This window comes from Amphibalanus amphitrite, unplaced genomic scaffold, assembly GCF_019059575.1.
Source record: "Amphibalanus amphitrite isolate SeventyFive unplaced genomic scaffold, NRLGWU_Aamphi_draft 001923F_arrow, whole genome shotgun sequence".
Classification (NCBI taxonomy): domain Eukaryota; kingdom Metazoa; phylum Arthropoda; class Thecostraca; order Balanomorpha; family Balanidae; genus Amphibalanus; species Amphibalanus amphitrite.
In genome coordinates, this window is record NW_024883416.1 from 68,285 (window position 1) to 88,606 (window position 20,322).

At 45.8% G+C, this 20,322-nt stretch overlaps 1 protein-coding gene across 1 annotated transcript in view; it reads left to right on the plus strand.

Annotated features, from left to right (window-relative positions):
* The window catches only part of LOC122375798 (guanylate cyclase 32E-like), a gene marked incomplete at its 3' end in the record, with an annotated part of 77,543 nt that extends 57,227 nt beyond the window's left edge, over window positions 1-20,316 (plus strand). Inside the window, exons 10-15 of the mRNA XM_043355327.1 lie at window positions 151-329; window positions 12,133-12,244; window positions 12,537-12,620; window positions 13,066-13,158; window positions 17,784-17,960; window positions 20,265-20,316. Coding sequence (XP_043211262.1) covers window positions 151-329; window positions 12,133-12,244; window positions 12,537-12,620; window positions 13,066-13,158; window positions 17,784-17,960; window positions 20,265-20,316 — 697 coding nt within the window. The remainder of the gene's footprint in view (window positions 1-150; window positions 330-12,132; window positions 12,245-12,536; window positions 12,621-13,065; window positions 13,159-17,783; window positions 17,961-20,264) is intronic.
* Window positions 20,317-20,322: the final 6 nt, after the last annotated feature.

The following is a 20,322-nucleotide window of genomic DNA, read 5'->3' on the forward strand; positions in this document are numbered from 1 at the left end:
GTGGCAGTGTAACACAACCTTGTGTTCTGATTAAGTTCATTTGGTATTGTTTGTTTTGTTGTAGGGTTTCATTTCTTCTTTTCCTTCTTTTCCCTATTCAGCTTTCTTCTCACCCAGCATTCTCACTGTTTTCCACCCTTCTCACCACAGGAGTTCCGCTACCTGAACCCCAGTCAGGGCATCCAGTGGGTGCTGGGCCACCCTCCCGAGGCGCACCCACCGTGCGGCTTCGACGGCAAGCGGTGCTCCATCGACCCGGACCCCATGACCATAGTCCTGCTGACTCTGGCCGTGTGCGTCGTCCTGGTGGCAGCCATCTTCGCCTTCAGGTCAGTACAGTCACGTGACCGGTCAAAGTGGGGTCAGAGCTGAAGTTAGTGGAGTCACGTGATCGACGTGGATAGTGTGGTCACTGATCAGTGATCAGTCAGGCCACTGAGCTACGTGATTGGGGTTTTATATTGAGGCAAGTCATTGAAGTCACGTGGTCGTTTTGGACACACTGTTCGATCAGGCCAGTGGTTTCACATGGTCAGCACGTGAACTTTGTTCATTTAGGTCAGTGGAGTCACGTGACCAGCATGCGTAGGCTGGTCAGTCAGGTAGGTGCAGTCACGTGACCAGTGTGTTAACCCTCGCCGGCCGAGGGGGGGGGGGCGAGTGCCGCCCCCATAGGGTTTTTTTCGCGATAGCTCCGAACACGCTGGCGATAGAGGGCTGAAACTTGGCATACCTGACCTTTGATTCAAGCCGGATCTTTTGACACCAACCGCATTTTTGGGTCAGGTCAGGTCACTGACCTATGACGTCATAAGTGAACCTCTGCACGGTCTTCAGATGTCGCAACTTCGCAACGCCCTCACTGCCAGAGGAGATGTCACAGGGAAATGAAACTTGCAGGATCTAGTATCCATTATGAGTCTCACAACTTGAAAATCTCGGATTTTTCCTAAAGGTCATATGAGGTCAGGTCATTTTCGTGACCTCACCATTATAAGTCAATGGGGAAAAATGAAAACTGCTATTCTGGCGCCGGAAACGATCTCCAACTATTTCAAGCACACAGAATCGTGATTTGATGCACTCCTTGCAAGGTTAGATGCTTCACTTTTGCAATGTTAACCTTGCGTGACGTCATTTATGACGTCATCAAGGTCATATTAGTTTTTCATCAATAACTCTTGATCAAATTGAGCTAGCGAGTCGGGAAAGCCACCAATGGACTCAGGAAGACCTGCCGAATCGAATGATATGCAACAACATGACCCCTTTCGACCAACTTCGTGACCTTAGGGTGCTGACCTGACCTTGACCTGAGGTCAACACCCCAAGTTGACCTGACCCGAACAAAAAGTATATCATTCGACGCGCCTGAGCGAGGCGATTACGATGCTGCCAAAATCGCGGCTCTGTGGCCGTTTTTTGCGAAGTTATTCACCAAAAACTGAACCGTACCTTGGGGCACTTGACCTGACCTCAGAGGTCACCGGTTGACCTAGGACCTTAAAATCGGCTACCAATCTCTGCGTCTCGTTACGGCGCACACGCTCGTTTTTTCCGCGACGCGCTAGCTCCACCAGGGGCGAAACGGCGAGGGGGGGTCGTACCCGCCCCCCCCCCCCTCGGCCGGCGCGTATGTAGAAAACCAATAGGTCCGGCGAGGGTTAAGTTTAGTCTGTAAAGGTAGTGAAGTCGCATGTTCAGCGTGTGTTATTGTGATAAACTCGTTAGACTCACGTGATATGATCATTGTGGGCAGCCTGTTCGATTAGGTTAGTGAACTCACGTGACGCACATGTGAACTTTTGTTCGTTCATTTCAATGGAGTCACGTGATCATCGCCTGTTTTCTGATATTGATTATTTTGCACGCTACTATAACCCTAGAACGCCTAGGGGGGGGGGGTTGTATCAACCCCCCCCCCCCTGAGGTTTTTTCGAAGTGCACGCTAAACGGCTTGTCGTAGCGGGCTGAAATTTTCAATACCCTATGGGGCAACCTTTGCGCATCTTTTGCCGAAAAAAAATTGATCGGGTCATGTCAGGTCACGGAGTTATGACGTCATAAGAGGTACAGCCTCCGGCCGGATTTTCACAAACTGAGTGCCAACGCCCGAGGTTTCCTGCCGGTGGTACGGACATCGGTTGATGGATCGTGATGAAACTTCCCATGCATGTTGGGGCAAGTATTGGCTATCATATGGTATAAGAAATTTGACCAGGTCAGGTCAGGTCACGGAGCTATGACGTCACAAGAGGAACAGCGTCCGGTACTATTTTTGAAAAGCGCCCGAACCACTATTTTGCTAATTCTTGTCACCTCAATGGGAATATGCAGCAATATTAGCTTCTATAGGGAGCAAATGGACCTCCCAAATCCAAAAATACAATCAGATTTCAAAAATTTAAATTTTGATTTTTCGAATTTCTGCCGCCGACTGTGACCTTGCCGACTTCCGGCGCTCCCAACGCGCCATTTTTAGAGCTAGGGAAACGAAATACATACCAAACGATAGAGAATTGATCAAGGAACACGATAGTGAAGGTTTCAAGTCGATATCTCCCACCGTTTTGCCGCAATCGCCGCCGAAAGTTGAAAAAAGTCTATTTTTCCGAAAATTTGACCTTTGACCGGTCAAAAGTAGGTCAAATGTTGACCTAGGACCAAAAAATATACCACCAATCGCGAGATCTCGTTGAGAGCAATCCGTTGGTTTTTTCCGCTAAGCTCTACGACCTTCCGTTTCGAAACGCCAGGGGGGGGGTCGTAACAACCCCCCCCCCTGGTCGTTCGTGTTATGAGAAATGGCCTGGTCGTGCGAGGGATAAATTACATATACTTACTGGACTGGACAAAAATAATGGGCGATTGCCAACGCGAAACAGGAAGTTAAAATTTCATAGCCAATTCTGTTATGCTTAGCGGAATTAGACCAGACCTCACCTCGAATAGTCTAGGCGGTCTAAGTTGAGTGGCAACGATTCTATTGGAATATTGCTTTTTATTGAAAGTTCCTTGAATATTGTTGATTACTTATATCGTGCTAATTGATAAGTTATTTGGAAGTGTGAAATTTGCAATAAGCCAATACCTGAGCTGTCGGCATTTTAACTATGCCGCACACGGGCTATCCTGTAGCTGTTATGCATATCACTCATCCACATGAAAGGCTGACATCCCATTACAGTAGGTATATTTGTATCTTCCTTATCAGCTAAGCCTCCCACGCATTGAGATAACTAAATGTATGGCGCCGCTGCCAAGACATGCCAACCACGCGACGCGCGTCCACACATTTGGAGTCCAGGTCGGCCGCAGCCCTTTGATAATGATACGCTTTGATTGATCAACTAGGAAGAAGCCTTATGACGCTATTTGAGCACCACGCTATGCATGAAATTGACTCAATAATACACTTAGCAATTCAATCGAGCGCGACTTTTGATGAATTCTTGCGCTCCGTTGGTGCGGTTTAACCCTCGCCGGACCTATTGGTTTTCTACATACGCGCCGGCCGAGGGGGGGGGGGCGGGTACGACCCCCCCTCGCCGTTTCGCCCCTGGTGGAGCTAGCGCGTCGCGGAAAAAAACGAGCGTGTGCGCCGTTACGAGACGCAGAGATTGGTACCCGATTTTAAGGTCCTAGGTCAACCGGTGACCTCTGAGGTCAGGTCAAGTGCCCCAGGGTACGGCTCAGGTTTTGGTGAATAGCTTCGCAAAAAAACGGCCGCAGAGCCGTGATTTTGGCAGCATCGTGTTTGCCTTGCTCAGGCGCGTCGAATGATATACTTTTTGTTCGGGTCAGGTCAACTTAGGGTGTTGACCTCAGGTCAAGGTCAGGTCAGCACCCCCAGGTCACGAAGTTGGTCGAAAGAGGTCATGTCGCATATCATTCGATTCGGCAGGTCTTCCTGAGTCCAGTGGTGGCTTTCCCGACTCGCTAGCTCAATTTGATCGGGAGTTATTGACGAAAAACTAATATGACCTTGATGACGTCATAAATGACATCACGGAAGGTCAACATTGCAAAAGTGACGCATCTAACCTTGCAAGGAGTGCATCAAATCACGATTCTGTGTGCTTGAGATAGTTGGAGATCGTTCCCGGCGCCAGAATAGCAGTTTTCATTTTTCCCCATTGACTTATAATGGTGAGGTCACGAAAATGACCTGACCTCATATGACCTTTAGGAAAAATCCGAGATATACAACTTGTGAGACTAATAATGGATACTAGATCCTGCAAGTTTCATTTCCCTGTGACATCTCCTCTGGCAGTGAGGGCGTTGCGAAGTTGCGACATCTGAAGACCGTGCAGAGGTTCACTTATGACGTCATAGGTCAGTGACCTGACCTGACCCAAAAATGCGGTTGGTGTCAAAAGATGCGGCTTGGATCAAAGGCCAGGTATGCCAAGTTTCAGCTCTCTATCGCCAGCGTGTTCGGAGCTATCGCGAAAAAACCCTATGGGGGGGGGGCGGCACTCGCCCCCCCCTCGGCCGGCGAGGGTTAAAGGGACTATCCCACCTTTAACCCGGCCGGGCCCGGGGGGTAATCCCAACCACCGCAGCCCGGGGGGGGGGGCGTTTTTCGCCCCCCTGTCTAACTCCGTAAATAAGGGAGCTACGGAAACAAAAGCGATACCAAACGAAAGGTCCTTACGAGACGATTCTAATGCACCTAAAATTTTTGACCTCAGGTCAATTTTCAAGGTCAGAGGTCAAGGTCAAAGGCCAAAACCGGCACATGTGTAGTGATCTCAAAGTAAGCCTTCTAGAGGGCGGCAGGCTGCATCAAACCGGCAAAATTGGGTGTCAAACGAAAGAAGAGAATCTGAGGATTCTGAAAATGTGCTCCAAATCAAAGGTCAAGGTCAAGGTCACGCTCAAAATTGACCTCAAACTTGGCACTTTTTCGCACATCTTGCGTGCTAACTTCCAAGATGTTTTGAAATGTTTTGAGGCTTATCAGTTCCCTATTTGTGGTTCATCTTACGATACAAGGCTGCTCAAAGGTCAAGGTCACAGAAGAGTATCCCTGCTAGAGGCTATTTCACTGATTCAAGTTAGTAATAATAAATAAGACAATTTTGCCATCCGGAAGCTCTAAATGAAGGCTTAGAGGAACATAGATGCCAGATTCGTGATCAGCGGGTACAAATCCATCAGAAACGACCTTCAATGTGTCAAGGTCAACCAGAGGTCATTCGAGGTCACATGAGGTCAACATGAAACTTGACCTTTTCCGAACAAAATATATATCATTCGACGCGGCTTGACAAGGCGAATGCGATGGTACCACTGCCGTAGCTCTAGGACCATTTTTGTCGAAGTTATTTGCGAAAAACTAAAACCACATTTCGGGGTCGTTGACCTGACCTCTGACCTCAGGTCACCAAAACTATTTTTCCATTTTTCTCTAGGTCAAACGCTACACAGCCGTGCTCGTAATTTGTCTTTATCTCTAAAACTCTATTTTTAGCAGCTATTTGAAGTTTGCGTCTGTGACGCCGAAGTTTGCCGTGCAGGGGTCTAGAAAAATGGACCTTGTGACGTCATCAAGGGGGCTAGGTCCAAATTTTTTACTTCAGAAGATGTCAAATTGATGGGAGAAAAGGTACTGAAAGTTTCGCCTTCCTATCCCTAAGCGTTCGGGAGTTATCGCAAATATTCGCCAGGGGGGGGCGAAAAACGCCCCCCCCCCCCCCGGGCCCGCGAGGGTTAACATGGGGTTTGAGTTGAGATAGCCAAGTTTGCGGCGAGGTTCAGAAACCTATATCTATCTAGGTTGCAACCCCCGCGGCCTCTTGGTGTTGAAGAAATTCGTTCCCTTCATTTGAAAATAGGCCTTGTACAAGGCCCTATCTTCAACATGGAGCGACCGTTAGTGTGACGTCACCTCGTTTAGTCATTCTGATTTAAATGGGTTTGTTCGTTGAAAAATCGCTTAAAACTTGGTCTGAACTTTGTTGTGGTGCCTACAGAGTAAAAAGAATCAGCTTTATGACGGTAATGTGGCCTGGGGAAGGAGGTAATTTTGGGCTGTGACGTCACTTATTTGAAAGTTTGTGTTTGGAATATGGGAAGCCTAAGATGTTTAATGAAAAATAAATGCCAGAACCGTTTTCCTGGTCATCGAATCTATAAAGTCGGGCACAATTTAACTGGTTTTAACAACATTTTAGAAGGTGGGATAGTTCCTTTAAAGGAATACCAGGAAGGAAGAAATCAGCTGCGAACACCAAAGCTGATGTTAGCCCAGGCTTGCGTAATGCTTGAGCGGTAGGGAGTTTTACTAGTTAGTCACGTTATTTGAACGTAGATTCATGCTACTTTGTAACCAGATAACTAAATAAATACTAATATTTCATTCAACAATTAACCCTCCCCCTCGATGCGACCCCCCCCCCCCTAAGGTTTTTCGACGATAGCGTAAAAACGGCGGCGCGCAGCGCCGCCAAATTTGGCACAGCCTATGAGGCAACCTTTTTACATATGACCTGAAAATTTCAGGTCCAGGTGACCTTGGGTCAGGTCACCAGGTCAGAAAAAAACGGTACAAGGTCATGGTCAAATTTCAATTTTCTTTTTGCACCTGTCCAACTCACAGTTTTGGACTGATTTCCTTCAAACTTTCAGGATGTGCTAAGTTCACCGAGTTGTATAACATATAGTTCGTTTTTTTTAGGTCACTGACCTGAGGTCAGTTAGAGGTCATTACGTCGTAATGTTAAGCCTATGGGAAAATACTAAATTCGGAAAATACTGGAGATATCCGCTTCGTTCTATCACTTTTGTGCTTTGAAACCACAGTACTTAACAGTAGGTCACTTGGTGCTTCTTTGTTTGGTGTGCTTATCCATGGGTCAGGTCAAATGAGGTCAACTGAGGTCAAATGACGTTTTTGCCAATAACTTGTCACATAATGACGCTAGAGCTTAAAAAATGGTATCGTTGTGTTCCTGGTGATCAGCCGAATCGAATGATATGCAACATGATGCAATTTGGTTAACTTCAACTTAATTTAAGTTTACTTAAAATTTAAGAAAAACTTTAAGTACACTTAAGCAAGCTAAAAAGTATATCATTCGACGCGCCTTGAAGTGCTGAGTTCACTGGTGCTTTTCTTTTTGCTTTATCTTAATTAGATCAAAAGTTATAAGCGAAAAACTTTTGACCTGTTTTTAGCGAAATTTTTACATTTATCCCCCCAAAACCCCCCTAAATATTGACCTAGAGCAACAAAATTTGCACAAAGGCGAGAATTTCAGGGGGCCCACCTACCTACCAAATTTGGTGTTTCTAGGTGCCATAGGAGCCAATCGCGAGGGGGGTCGCATCGACCCCCCCCCCCCCTGCCAGGCCGTGTTATGAAAAATGCCCTGCCAGGGCGAGGGTTAACCCTCGCGGGCCCGGGGGGGCGTTTATCGCCCCCCCCCTGGCGAATATTTGCGATAGCTCCCGAACGCTTAAGGATAGGAAGGCGAAACTTTCAGTACCTTTTCTCCCATCAATTTGACATCTTCTGAAGTAAAAAATTTGGACCTAGCCCCCTTGATGACGTCACAAGGTCCATTTTTCTAGACCCCTGCACGGCAAACTTCGGCGTCACAGACGCAAACTTCAAATAGCTGCTAAAAATAGAGTTTTAGAGATAAAGACAAATTATGAACACGGTTGTGTAGCGTTTGACCTAGAGAAAAATAAAAAAATAGTTTTGGTGACCTGAGGTCAGAGGTCAGGTCAACGACCCCGAAATGTGGTTTTAGTTTTTCGCAAATAACTTCGACAAAAATGGTCCTAGAGCTACGGCAGTGGTACCATCGCATTCGCCTTGTCAAGCCGCGTCGAATGATATATATTTTGTTCGGAAAAGGTCAAATTTTATGTTGACCTCATGTGACCTCGAATGACCTCTGGTTGACCTTGACACATGAAAGGTCGTTTATGATGGATTTGTACCCGCTGATCACGAATCTGGCATCTATTTTCCTCTAAGCCTTCATTTAGAGCTTCCGGATTGCAAAATTGTCTTATTTATTATTACTAACTTGAATCAGTGAAATAGCCTCTAGCAGGGATACTCTTCTGTGACCTTGACCTTTGAGCAGCCTTGTATCGTAAGATGAACCACAAATAGGGAACTGATAAGCCTCAAAACATTTCAAAACATCTTGGAAGTTAGCACGCAAGATATGCGAAAAAGTGCCAAGTTTGAGGTCAATTTTGAGCGTGACCTTGACCTTGACCTTTCACTTTGAGCACATTTTCAGAATCCTCAGATTCTCTTCTTTCGTTTGACAGCCAATTTTGCCGGTTTGATGCAGCCTGCCGTCCTCTAGAAGGCTTACTTTGAGATCACTACACATGTGGCGGTTTTTGCCTTTGACCTTGACCTCTGACCTTGAAAATTGACCTGAGGTCAAAAATTTTAGGTGCATTAGAATCGTCTCGTAAGGACCTTTCGTTTGGTATCGCTTTTGTTTCCGTAGCTCCCTTATTTACGGAGTTAGACAGGGGGGGCGAAAAACGCCCCCCCCCCCCGGGCTGCGGTGGTTGGGATTACCCCCCGGGCCCGGGCGGGTTAATAACCTCTTGCAAGCACCCGCTGAAAGCACACTTGCTTGCCTGCAGTTGCTTGGGTTTCAGGATTTGTTTTATTTGTACCAGCTTCAGGCACACATAGATGACGCCTCTGGTTCCCATCATGAATATCTTCTCTGCTGACATTTAGGGCATTCAGCTACGGAGGCGACACATTATGATAGGGGTTTTTACACCACGTTTTTTAATCTCCAGTGCAGAATATCTTATATCGAGTGTCCAATTACGTGCGCTGAGCCTTTGCGGACTCACCAGCGTCTCCTCATTGCTCTCAGATGACGCTAAGATCCCGCGTCATTTCACGCATCGCCGCCCACGTCATTACACCAGGAAAATTGGCATTCCTGGTAAGACCCGCCGTCGCTACATTCTCAAGAAGTGCATGCTTTTTTAGAGCATATGGATCAGAGCTGTGTGGCTAAATACGTCTTTTTAGTCTACAGGGCTCTCGGCGGGTTCTGTGCTGAATCGAATTCATCACAAAGCAATATTGGCTTGAAAAGCTTCGTCTGCTCGCTTTTGCTTCCACATTCAAACTCAGTAGGATTAGTTTGACATATTGGGCCAATGATGCGGACATTTGGCCGTTTTAGTCCACTTTCACAAAATCTGTTCCAATTTTTTCCTTTTCATATTGCTGTCGAGCTCTTATTGAATGATAGTTTCGCTGTCAGACTGGTTTCTGGAGTGGTTATAAGTCTGCACAGAAATGGCGCTTGGTGATATATTCTTAACCACCCTGTCGCGTTTTTTGCGTGTAATTAAAAAACGCGGCGTGTAGCGCCGCGCCGCTTGGAATAGCTGTTTGCACATCAATTTTGGGCAATGTGTGAACTTTTTGACTCCAGGTCACGTCAGGTGAGGTCACCAGGTCAAGTTAACTGACCAAGTCTAAAAAAAGTCTAAAAAGTCTTTGCATTATGTCCAGCCTGCAGTGTTTGTCAGAGAGGTTTTAAACTTGGTGGATTGCATGATGTTATAGGTGCCTACAAGTTGTATTTCTCGGATTTTTTATATGCGTGAACTAAGGTCAGGTCAGTGGCGTGACTTTTCCAATATAAGTCAAGGCAGAAAAACGAAAATGCCTCTAGATCCGTGTGTACGCATAGGAACAGTCCAAATATTTCAGAATCACAATGATATGGACCACCCGTGACGACCAAGGTATCTTTTCTGCTGATAGCCTCTAGAAAGGTCATCCGAGGTCATTTGAGGCTACAAACTGTTTTTTTTTGCCAATAACTCTCGATTGGAAAAAGATAGAACGCTGGGGTTGGCCTCATTGTCTTTGTCTTGCCGAGGCGCATAAACTGATATGCAACATGACCTTTTCCGGTCAGGTCATGACCTTGACCTGAGATCAAATTTTGAAGTTGACCTTTCAAGGTCAAATTATAGTTCATTCGACGCATCTCGGCGAGAGGAACACGATTCTGGCAATAAAAATGTCCTAGCTTTTTTTAACCCTATTAGTGGCAGGCTCCTGGCTACCCCTATTAGTGGCCTAGGGGGGCTGTTTACGACACCCCTTGATATCTCGAGATCTAACGGGCCGATTTTCAAAATTCAAACGGCATTCGATTTCGCTCAACGTGATCTACATTTCTAAAAAATAAAAATTAAAAAATGTCTATAGGGGGGGGGGGGTAGAGGGAGGTAAAAACGGGCAAATTGCAGATACATTTTAGACTGTTTATCACGGCCAGGTTTCTGAACCAATCTTAACGCAACTTTTGCCGATCGATAGAGAATGAACCAGGAATTCACAACGATCCTAAAAATATGCATTTTCAAAAATCATAGGCGGATACAGATAATTGAGATTGGGGGTACACAAAAAGTATAGTAAATAAGGTTTTTGTTGGTACTGTTTCTAAAAAGGGTGGCAATGGTCTTGTTATGATACAATTTTCTTATGAGAAAACGACTACAATTGTATTGGTCATGCATAGGCGGTATCAGGGCACCTATGTTGGGAGGTAAAACATAGCCCCCCTTTTTGGACGCCTGGATCCGCCTATTATAGCAAAAACGTGTCAAAAGAGGATGCACATTAACTTTGTATATGTTATCACATGATACCTTTCATTCAATGTTCGTAAAACTGGTGTATACAGTTATAATACATCAGCATCGTGATCTTCGCCCCAAATGACTCGCTTCACGAATAGGACCCCCCAATTCCTAGTGCTCTGGAGCCGCCCCTGGTAAAGGATATGAACTTGAAATTTTCAGGGAATGTGCCCAATTTAGTTTTAGGAAAAGTCAGAAAATTTCAGCATCGTAGCTTCAGCGGTTTCGGAGATATTCCCGAAAAACCTGAGGGGTGGATAAAAACAACCCCCCCCCCCCTGCCACCAATAGGGTTAAGTCAAAAGTTATTGTCGAAAAACACTTTTCGTAAAACAGTTTTGTTTTTGTTTTTGCCTTCTGGAGGCTAAACCGTTGACCTGAGGTCATTTTTGATGATGACCTTTTCAAAATAAAAGTTCAAAAACTATCGATTGCTTTCCCAGCGTTTTTCTATCTATCATAGTTCCTGAAAGAATGGCATGTTTTCTGAAAAATATAATGACAATTCGCAAATTTTGACCTTTGATGACCTCTGGTGACCCCAATACTGCTCTAAGATGAAAAATGACCGACATACTTTCAAACGTACGCATCGAGAGCTATCGACTGCCTTTTAAGCACGTCTGTCTGGCCCTTTTAGTTTTTGAGTTAGAGGTGGGTGGTAACATATGCCCCCCCCCCCCCCACTAGGGCGAAGTTGGCTGAGACCGCCACTGGGGCGCGGGTTAACAATCATACAATCACAATCATTGACTATTGATCTATAGACATTCATATATCCGAATCTGTCACCTTCTTTTTATGGTACTCTCAGTTGGGATATAACTTACCGTTTCTGACCATTGAAGTTCCTGTGATTATAGATGTTACAAATGTGTTCTCTTTTCTCCCACCTTTGGAGCGCATAATTCTCGCACTCATCCTTCCCAGAGAGGGTTTTCAGCCGCTTACGTTGGCGCTAAGCCGATGCGAATACCGCTTCAGCTCGGATTGTTTTGCGCGGGGACTCTCTCCAGCTGCTCCCGTTGGACCTCATTCTCGCTCTTTCTGGTGATCACGACGTCAGCAGCAGCTTCTGTCGGATTCGACTAGATCTTGCCTTCCCTGAATGAGTCCATCACGGCTCCTTTCATCGTCTCTCGCTCTATTTGTGGTTGCTGATTGTGCAGTGTCGTTTGAAGTTGTCGCTCAGCAAATATTCTGTTAGTGATTTATATTGTCGGCTGTTAGGGACCGGAAACGCACGCAGAACGTTCTTACAAGCTTACATAAAGACAGGTAGACCTCAACAGAAAGACAGACGGACCGACGGGCAGACTGACTGACCGACAGACTGACAAACAGCTTTTGAAGCTGGAAAGCACCCTTTGTCATACATCAATGTGTTTAACATTGAGGGGCGTGGTATATGCTGGCCGGCCTGGTCACGAAATAAAGCTATTTGTCTCTAACTGGCAGGCACTACCGTCACGAACTGAAGCTGGCGTGTCTTCTATGGAAAATCGATCTGAGAAGCGTGCAGCTGCTGGAAGCAAACAGCAATGACAACTTCGGAGGACAGCAATTCAAGGTGAGGCAAAGTTATCGAAATACCTTTTTCAGCAGCAACAGAGGAGCCGTGTTTTCCGGCTGCCTGCGCCCGATTGCTGTTTGTCGCATCACATAGAATATGTTGGCGAGATATTGTTTCAATCGTGCGAGCATCGTAAATTGAACTATATACAAAATATTTGATGTATATATCATAATCGCAAATATCGTATATGGCATATATCGTAAATATTGTATACTGAACTGTATATCCTAAAATGTTTGATGGAGCTACGTTGACTGTCTTTGATGTGAACGATATCGTACCCCAGCCGGCGACAGGGTGCATTCACCAGCGCGCTGGAAATGATGCCAGAGAGGAGGCGCGCTCAGGAACTGATGCTACCTATTGCAGGGTAGGTGAGACCGAGGATCTGCTTAGGGTGCTATGTAACTAATTATCCTAAACTGTGAGGCGTGAGCCATTTTACATGATTATCAAACTTTTTTCCTGATGACGCCGAACGTTTATTAGTTCATAATAAAAATTTAATTTTTATATGTTTTATACTTTATTGTGTGAATAGAATTGGACTGTTTTTTTTTTAATCAGTGTATAATAAAAACATTTTACTTGTTCAAAGCCGTGCAGGGCTGATCTTTTCGTTTGTGAAGTCCTAAATATTGTTATAGCGTATTTTGGAATATATCTATTCCATTGATTCGACCATAACTGGCCAATTGATTTAATCGATCATAACATAAGCCATGTTGTAATATTTTAACACGCCGACGCCACGTTGTCGTAAAGATTCCTTTATCACCTGTATTGTAGCACTTTTCTTCGTTTTTTTTTCACAGATTGGCATATACAAAGGAACTATTGTAGCTGTCAAGTTCATCAACAAGAAAAGTGTTGATCTGACCAGGAGCATTAGGAAAGAGCTCAAGTTGGTAAGGTCACGTCACATGATGTCAGACAGAGTCATCAAAAAGGATGGGACCTTCACTTGTATATCTTATGAATATCCCATTTATCGTGACGTTCAGTAAGATCTATTCAAATCAATTATTGGAACCGGTTTGATTTGAGAAAGCGCTACAGGAAACGTTGTGAACAACACATTTTCGGCATCGGCTTTTTGAATTTACAAAGTCGTAAAGAATGAGATGAGACGGAAACCTTACGTACACATATCCCTGATCTTTCATTGTAGCTTTAGCTTTAGAAGCCAGTCACATCTTCAGGCTAGGCCAGATCACAACTTATGAGTGACGTCATGTGTGACCCTCAGCAGTATGCACGGTTCACAAATGGCGCGGCTTCGCAACACTCTCAATTTCAATGATTCTCTCAAAGACAATGTAACTTTGAGATATCAATAAACTTCATCCCATATGTAAATACAATTTGTTCATCAATCTCGGCTTCTCACAACTTGAATCTGAGGCCAAGTCGGTTACCTGGCCCTCATTACGAGGTCGAGTCCTCGCCTTCTTCCCGGCCCACAGGCCCACATTGTGACTGTGGAACCAAGCATCATAGTGATCGAGTTAACCAGTACCAGAGTCTTTGTAAGCATCTCGAAACGGCATGGTTGTTTCCTTGCAAAGTAGCTTGCAGTTCTACAGTCGTGTTTTAACCCTCACCGGACCTATTGGTTTTCTACATACGCGCCGGCCGAGGGGGGGGGGGCGGGTACCACCCCCCCCTCGCCGTTTCGCCCCTGGTGGAGCTAGCGCGTCGCGGAAAAAAAACGAGCGTGTGCGCCGTTACGAGACGCAGAGATCGGTACCCGATTTTAAGGTCCTAGGTCAACCGGTGAGCTCTGAGGTCAGGTCAAGTGCCCCAAGGTACGGTTCAGTTTTTGGTGAATAACTTCGCAAAAAAACGGCCGCAGAGCGCCGATTTTGGCAGCATCGTGTTCGCCTTACTCAGGCGCGTCGAATGATGTACTTTTTGTCCGGGTCAGGTCAACTTGAGGTGTTGACCTCAGGTCAAGGTCAGGTCAGCACCCCCAGGTCACGAAGCTGGTCGAAAGAGGTCATGTCGCATATCATTCGATTCGGCAGGCCTTCCTGAGTCCATTGGTGGCTTTCCCGACTCGCTTGCTCAATTTGATCAAGAGTTATTGACGAAAAACTAATATGACCTTGATGACGTCATAAATGACGTCACGCAAGGTCAACATTGCAAAAGTGACGCATCTAACCTTGCAAGGAGTGCATCAAATCACGATTCTGTGTGCTTGAGATAGTTGGAGATCGTTCCCGACGCCAGAATAGCAGTTTTCATTTTTCCCCATTGACTTATAATGGTGAGGTCACGAAAATGGCCTGATCTCATATGACCTTTAGGAAAAATCCGAGATATACAACTTGTGGGACTCATAATGGATACTAGATCCTGCAAGTTTCATTTCACTGTGACATCTCCTCTGGCAGTGAGGGCGTTGCGAAGTTGCGACATCTGAAGACCGTGCAGAGGTTCACTTATGACGTCATAGGTCAGTGACCTGACCTGACCCAAAAATGCGGTTGGTGTCAAAAGATCCGGCTTGGATCACAGGTCAGGTATGCCAAGTTTCAGCTCTCTATCGCCAGCGTGTTCGGAGCTATCGCGAAAAAAAAACATATGGGGGGCGGCCCCCTCGGCCGGCAAGGGTTAACTTCGCTCGTGGCCACCTTTTGGTGCTTTAGGCGGAAAAGTCCGATTTGAAACAGTTCCCCTGGCGTGTACCTACAACTGCGCGCGCTGGGAATTGTCCCTCGTAAATCGACCTCTACGCAGCGACTGTTTTCGAGTTGGGTCCTTGTTTTGATGAGGTCACCCGTCCCTATACGACCCAGGGGAGAGAACAAAGACGCATCAGCAAACAACGAGACCCAGGGGCACACCACATCACTGGAAATGAAACAGGCTGTGAAACGGATATGCTAGACTAAACCAGATCTTACATGAGGATTGAATGTGTATTGATAATCACATTGAACCGCGAAGTACCTTATACGCGCAAAAAATTGATGCCTTACACTTGAGATGAAATGATAGAGCCGCAGTTATTATTTCAAAACAATTTATTTGTTGTTTTTTATTGTGGTACATTTATAAAAGCAATTATTTGTTGTGAAAATAGGGAACAGCCATAACCACGCCGGCGTAACAGTCAAATATCGTAACTGCGCAATGCATATTACTTGTTTATTTAGCAACTGCTTTTAGCAAATTCCTTTAAGGTCTATGCACATATGCATAACACATGCACATAAAACTATTTTAATCAAAATAAGATTGAAATTATAAGATATATTCTTGAGCTATCCTTGCAATAAACTGAACAGATATGTAGGACATGTGGGATCGGCAATCAAAACCGTTTTTTTTTTCAATTGCCGGACATCGGTAAAACGGGAAGGCAGCTGCCTCGCCAGTCGGCAGTCTGTCTCACGTCTGTCGATAGCTTGATTCGAAGGCTTCAGCGGCAGAATTGGTTCAAATCCAGTGTAAATCCCGTTTGGCACGACGCTGAACGAATCATTTTCCACTAGAGCAGTTCGTCTGTCATTTGCGGGACCGATAGCTAAGGGGAACTCGTATTTGACTCCTCAGTCATCATCAATCGTACTTGTCTTCCTGAACTATCTCCAATATATGAAATTTTCACTCGAATTTAGTTAAGCTTGTGAACCTTAATTTACAAAGTAAATAAATAAATACATAAATAAATGGACCCAAGCAGATAACGAAGCCGGCGTTTTCTGATCAGATTCCTCGTGAACTCGCACCCGTTTTGAAATCTGTAGACCCAGGGAGCTCCGATGTCCAAACATACCGCTGATAGGACATCAGGAATATTGCCAAAGTTGGCGGCGAGGTTAGTTATAAACTGCCGCGGGGATGATAAGCGTCCCAAACTATGACTCGATTCCGAGGCCTTGTCAGCGCAGAGCGGACATCTTGTCATTAGTTCTCCGACACTGAAGGTCATAGCAGTGACGTCTTATGTCGTGCAGTCGTTCAACGGCAGGGCGCGCGGGCTGTGCGAATTCATATGAAGAGCTAAATGGATGCGCGAGCCGCCTCGATTTGATAGATTAGATCTTGACTTATATCTAGTATGGAGGATTTAACCCGCGCGGGGCTGGGGGGGGGGGGTAAATTTTACCCTCCCTCGCGAATTTTTGCAATATCTCAAAAACGCCGGCGCGCAGCGCCGCCAAACTTTTAGTACCTTTTCTTACATCAATTTGACACGTTCCCTGAAAATTTGAGCGAAATCCGTCGGAAAATTTTTGAGAAATTGAGGTTTTAGTGACGTCATGTTCGCCATTTTCGCCTCAAAAACGGCAAAAGTTCAAACGCCGCTAACATCTTCATTTTTAAAGGAATCAAGACGTAACAAAAAAGGATATACGTAATTCTACTTTGTCTATCAAATGGCTATCTCGGTTTTTTGAAAATTTTGAATTTTGGCCTAATTTTTTTCTTCAAAAAACTGACTTTTTTGGGAAAATAGCTATAAAATCCAAAATTTTGAGTGTATCGAAAAAAAACGGAATATATGTCAGAGAAGTGGTCTATGTGCACCTACATACCAAGTTTTAGAAGAATTGGTTCAAAAATGTGGGAGTTATTCAAAATTTTATGACGTCACGACACACAATTTTTTTGAAAAATGACTTTTTTTAGAAGTTCTAGACCTCGTACGGAAACAAAAATAGCACCATTCGATTCGCCGTGAAAAACTGCATCAGATAGACACCTTTTTAGGCCTTAACAACCAACTTCAAAATTTGACCTCACTTGACCTGACCTTGACCTGACCTCGACCTGAAATTCATCCAGAGGTGGTCCATATCACTTATTGAGTGTGCCTATTGAATTCTATGAGTAAAATGACCCATAAAACATGTGTCGCACATGCCCTTTTCTATATTTTGTTTTTGGTGACCTGACCTGACCTGACCTGACCTTGACCTTGACCTCTGAATGATATTGTATGCAACGAATATTGTCTTGGTAGCCTAAGAACACGTTTTGGGTGATCAGTCTCAATCCATGACTCCATTCTTCGGCAACTACGGTGCAAGGCCGATAGTGTAGGAACTTGCAATTTGTACCCTTGACCTGACCTTGACCTTGACTTCAAACTTAAAATTAAGTACATGTTTTTAGTTGTTCGTGATGAGATCTTTCGATTGGCGTTTGAATGTTCCAAATCGGACTATTAGTTCGGGAGATAACAGGGGGGTAAAATTTACCCCCCCCCCAGCCCCGCGCGTTCGGCTGGAGGCCCCAGCCCCGCGCGGGTTAATGGAGGCGGAATGCTGCCTGAATAAGCAGCAAACTTGCGAAAGAAGAATAATTAAAATTGTTCCATTTGTGAATTAATGTTCTAAGGTTTTCTCGTCCTTTTGTATTCCCAAATTGTATTCAATCCCTGTGAAACGGCGATTACATATTTATATGGTTTATAATACACTTGCGTCACTCATTACCAGATATGAGCATCCTCTCATATCATTCTACCACTGTTGACGTCACTTAGTGCCCCCCTGATGACGTCACTGGTGGACAGATTCGCGAGCTGCGCCACGACAACCTGCTGCCGTTCCTGGGCGCCTCGGTGGAGCCGGGCCAGGTGTGTGTTCTGGAGCCGTACTGCGCGCGTGGTTCGCTCCGGGACATCCTCAACAACCATGACGTCGTGCTGGACAACATGTTCGTCGCCTCGCTCATCTTTGATCTGCTCAAGGTGAGCCTAAACGTGGTCGAGAAGCTCGTATGTGAAGCATCTGGAGAATTAGTGGCATTGGTGCAGATTTACCTTAATTCATTTGCTTCACTTGAAAAATCATTGTCGAGCTATCCAGAATGCAATCCACATACGGCAATTGCTTTTTTATATCACAGACAATAACGTACCCACAATTCCTGTAAAAGTAATCCAGACGTTACGGACAACAAACAAGCTTCGAACCTTCGTCAGTGGATAACAATGAATATGTATTAACTATTATCGATGTAAAAGATCTTATCTTATTAGATATTATTGATGTGAAAGATATATTTATCATATGTACGCGCGGTTCGATACGATAAAATCAACAGTCTCCAAGATTTAAAACAATAGGAAAAACTTCCTTGACTTTTATTCGAGTCGCTCTATCGCAAGCATTGTGACGTTATTACGAGCGAGCGAGCGCAGCGAGCGAAGCGAGTCTTTTCAATAAAACGGAAAAATCTCAGTATGAGCGGCCCGGCCCGGCCCGGCCCGGCCCGGCCCGGCCTGTAACGCTTTTGAGAGGCTTATATCTCAGCAACCGCTGGACCGATTGGCCTGCGGTCTTTTTTGCTGGGTAGCCCCATCCCTTCTACCCCGTAATTGACTACTTTTGATACATCTCAGTGACCGTCGTGGCACGTGCCACGTGAAAAGTCAAGGGTGTTCAAGCAGTTTCGCAAAAGTAGTGATTTTGAGAGGCCCATATCTCAGCAGCGGCTTGAGCGATTGTCTTGCGGTACTTTTTATAGGGTAGCTGCATCCCTTCTACCAAAGGTCGGATACTCTTGATCTATGTGAGTGACCCCCACTGCACGTGCAAAATACAACAATAAGAGGTGTCAACTTTGTTCCCATTTTAATAACTCGGTAATTACTGGGGCGATTTCGCTGAAACTTGGCATACCTACAGGTAGGCACCCACCAGGCAATGCATTCCCATGTGTTGCGGATAGGGTGCTACTGCACGTGCGCAAGTGCAGGGGGCGTTTCCAGATCTTGAGAACGGCTGGGCCGATTGCGCTCAAGTTTGGTACACGGTTGGGGACCGGTTAGTAGGGTGCCGTGCAAAAGTCAATCTGGACCCCGTTTGCACGTGCGCACGTGCAGAATGCCGCTTCCAGATCTCAGGAACGGCTGGGCCGATTGCGTTCAAATTTGGCACACCGCTAGCGACCGGTTAGAAGGGTGCTTTGCACATGCCCGTTGCAAGTACCCTCTCGCCCTTCCGCACGTGCAGGGCTCACTATCTCGCTCGCTCGTTCTTCGCCTAAAAGGCGTTTTACTGGTTACGAGCGAGCGAGCGCAGCGAGCGAAGTGAGTCTTTTCAATATAACGGGAAAATCTCAGTATGAGCGGCCTGGCCCGGCCCGGCCCGGCCCGGCCTGTAACGCTTTTGAGAGGCTTATATCTCAGCAACCGCTGGACCGATTGGCCTGCGGTCTTTTTTGTTGGGTAGCCGCATCCCTTCTACCCCGTAATTGACTACTTTTGATACATCTCAGTGACCGTCGTGGCACGTGCCACGTGAAAAGTCAAGGGTGTTCAAGCTGTTTTGCAAAAGTAGTGATTTTGAGAGGCTCATATCTCAGCAGCCGCTTGGGCGATTGGCTTGTGGTAATTTTTGTAGGGTAGCAGCATCCCTTCTACCAAAAATAGGATACTCTCGATGCATGTGGGTCACCCCCAGTGCACGTGCAAAATGTAACAATAAGAGGTGTCAAATTTGTTCCCATTTTAATAACTCGGTAATTACTGGGGCGATTTCGCTGAAACTTGGCATACAGGTAGGCACCCACCAGACAATGCATTCCCATGTGTTGCGGTTAAGGTGCTACTGCACGTGCGCACGTGCAGGGGCGCTTCCAGATCTCGAGAACGGCTGGGCCGATTGCGCTCAAATTTGGTACACGGTTGGGGACCAGTTAGTAGGGTGCCGTCCAAAAGTCAGTTTGGACCCCGTTTGCACGTGCGCACGTGCAGAATGCCGCTTCCAGATCTCAGGAACGGCTGGGCCGATTGCGTTCAAATTTGGTACACCGCTAGCGACCGGTTAGAAGGGTGCTTTGCGCAAGCCCGTTGGAAGTACCCTCTCGCCCTTTCGCACGTGCAGGGCTCACTATCTCGCTCGCTCGTTCTTCGCCCAAAAGGCGTTTTACTGGTTGTATAGCATCAAACATTGAACAGAATGCGTTGTGCAATATTTGGAAATCCTAAACACGGATGTAACATTCGGACATCTAGGAAATTTCAATACCACGCTTTTCCGTGTTACAGGGAATGATCTACCTGCACGACAGTGAGATCATATCTCACGGCGGTTACGATCGTCCAT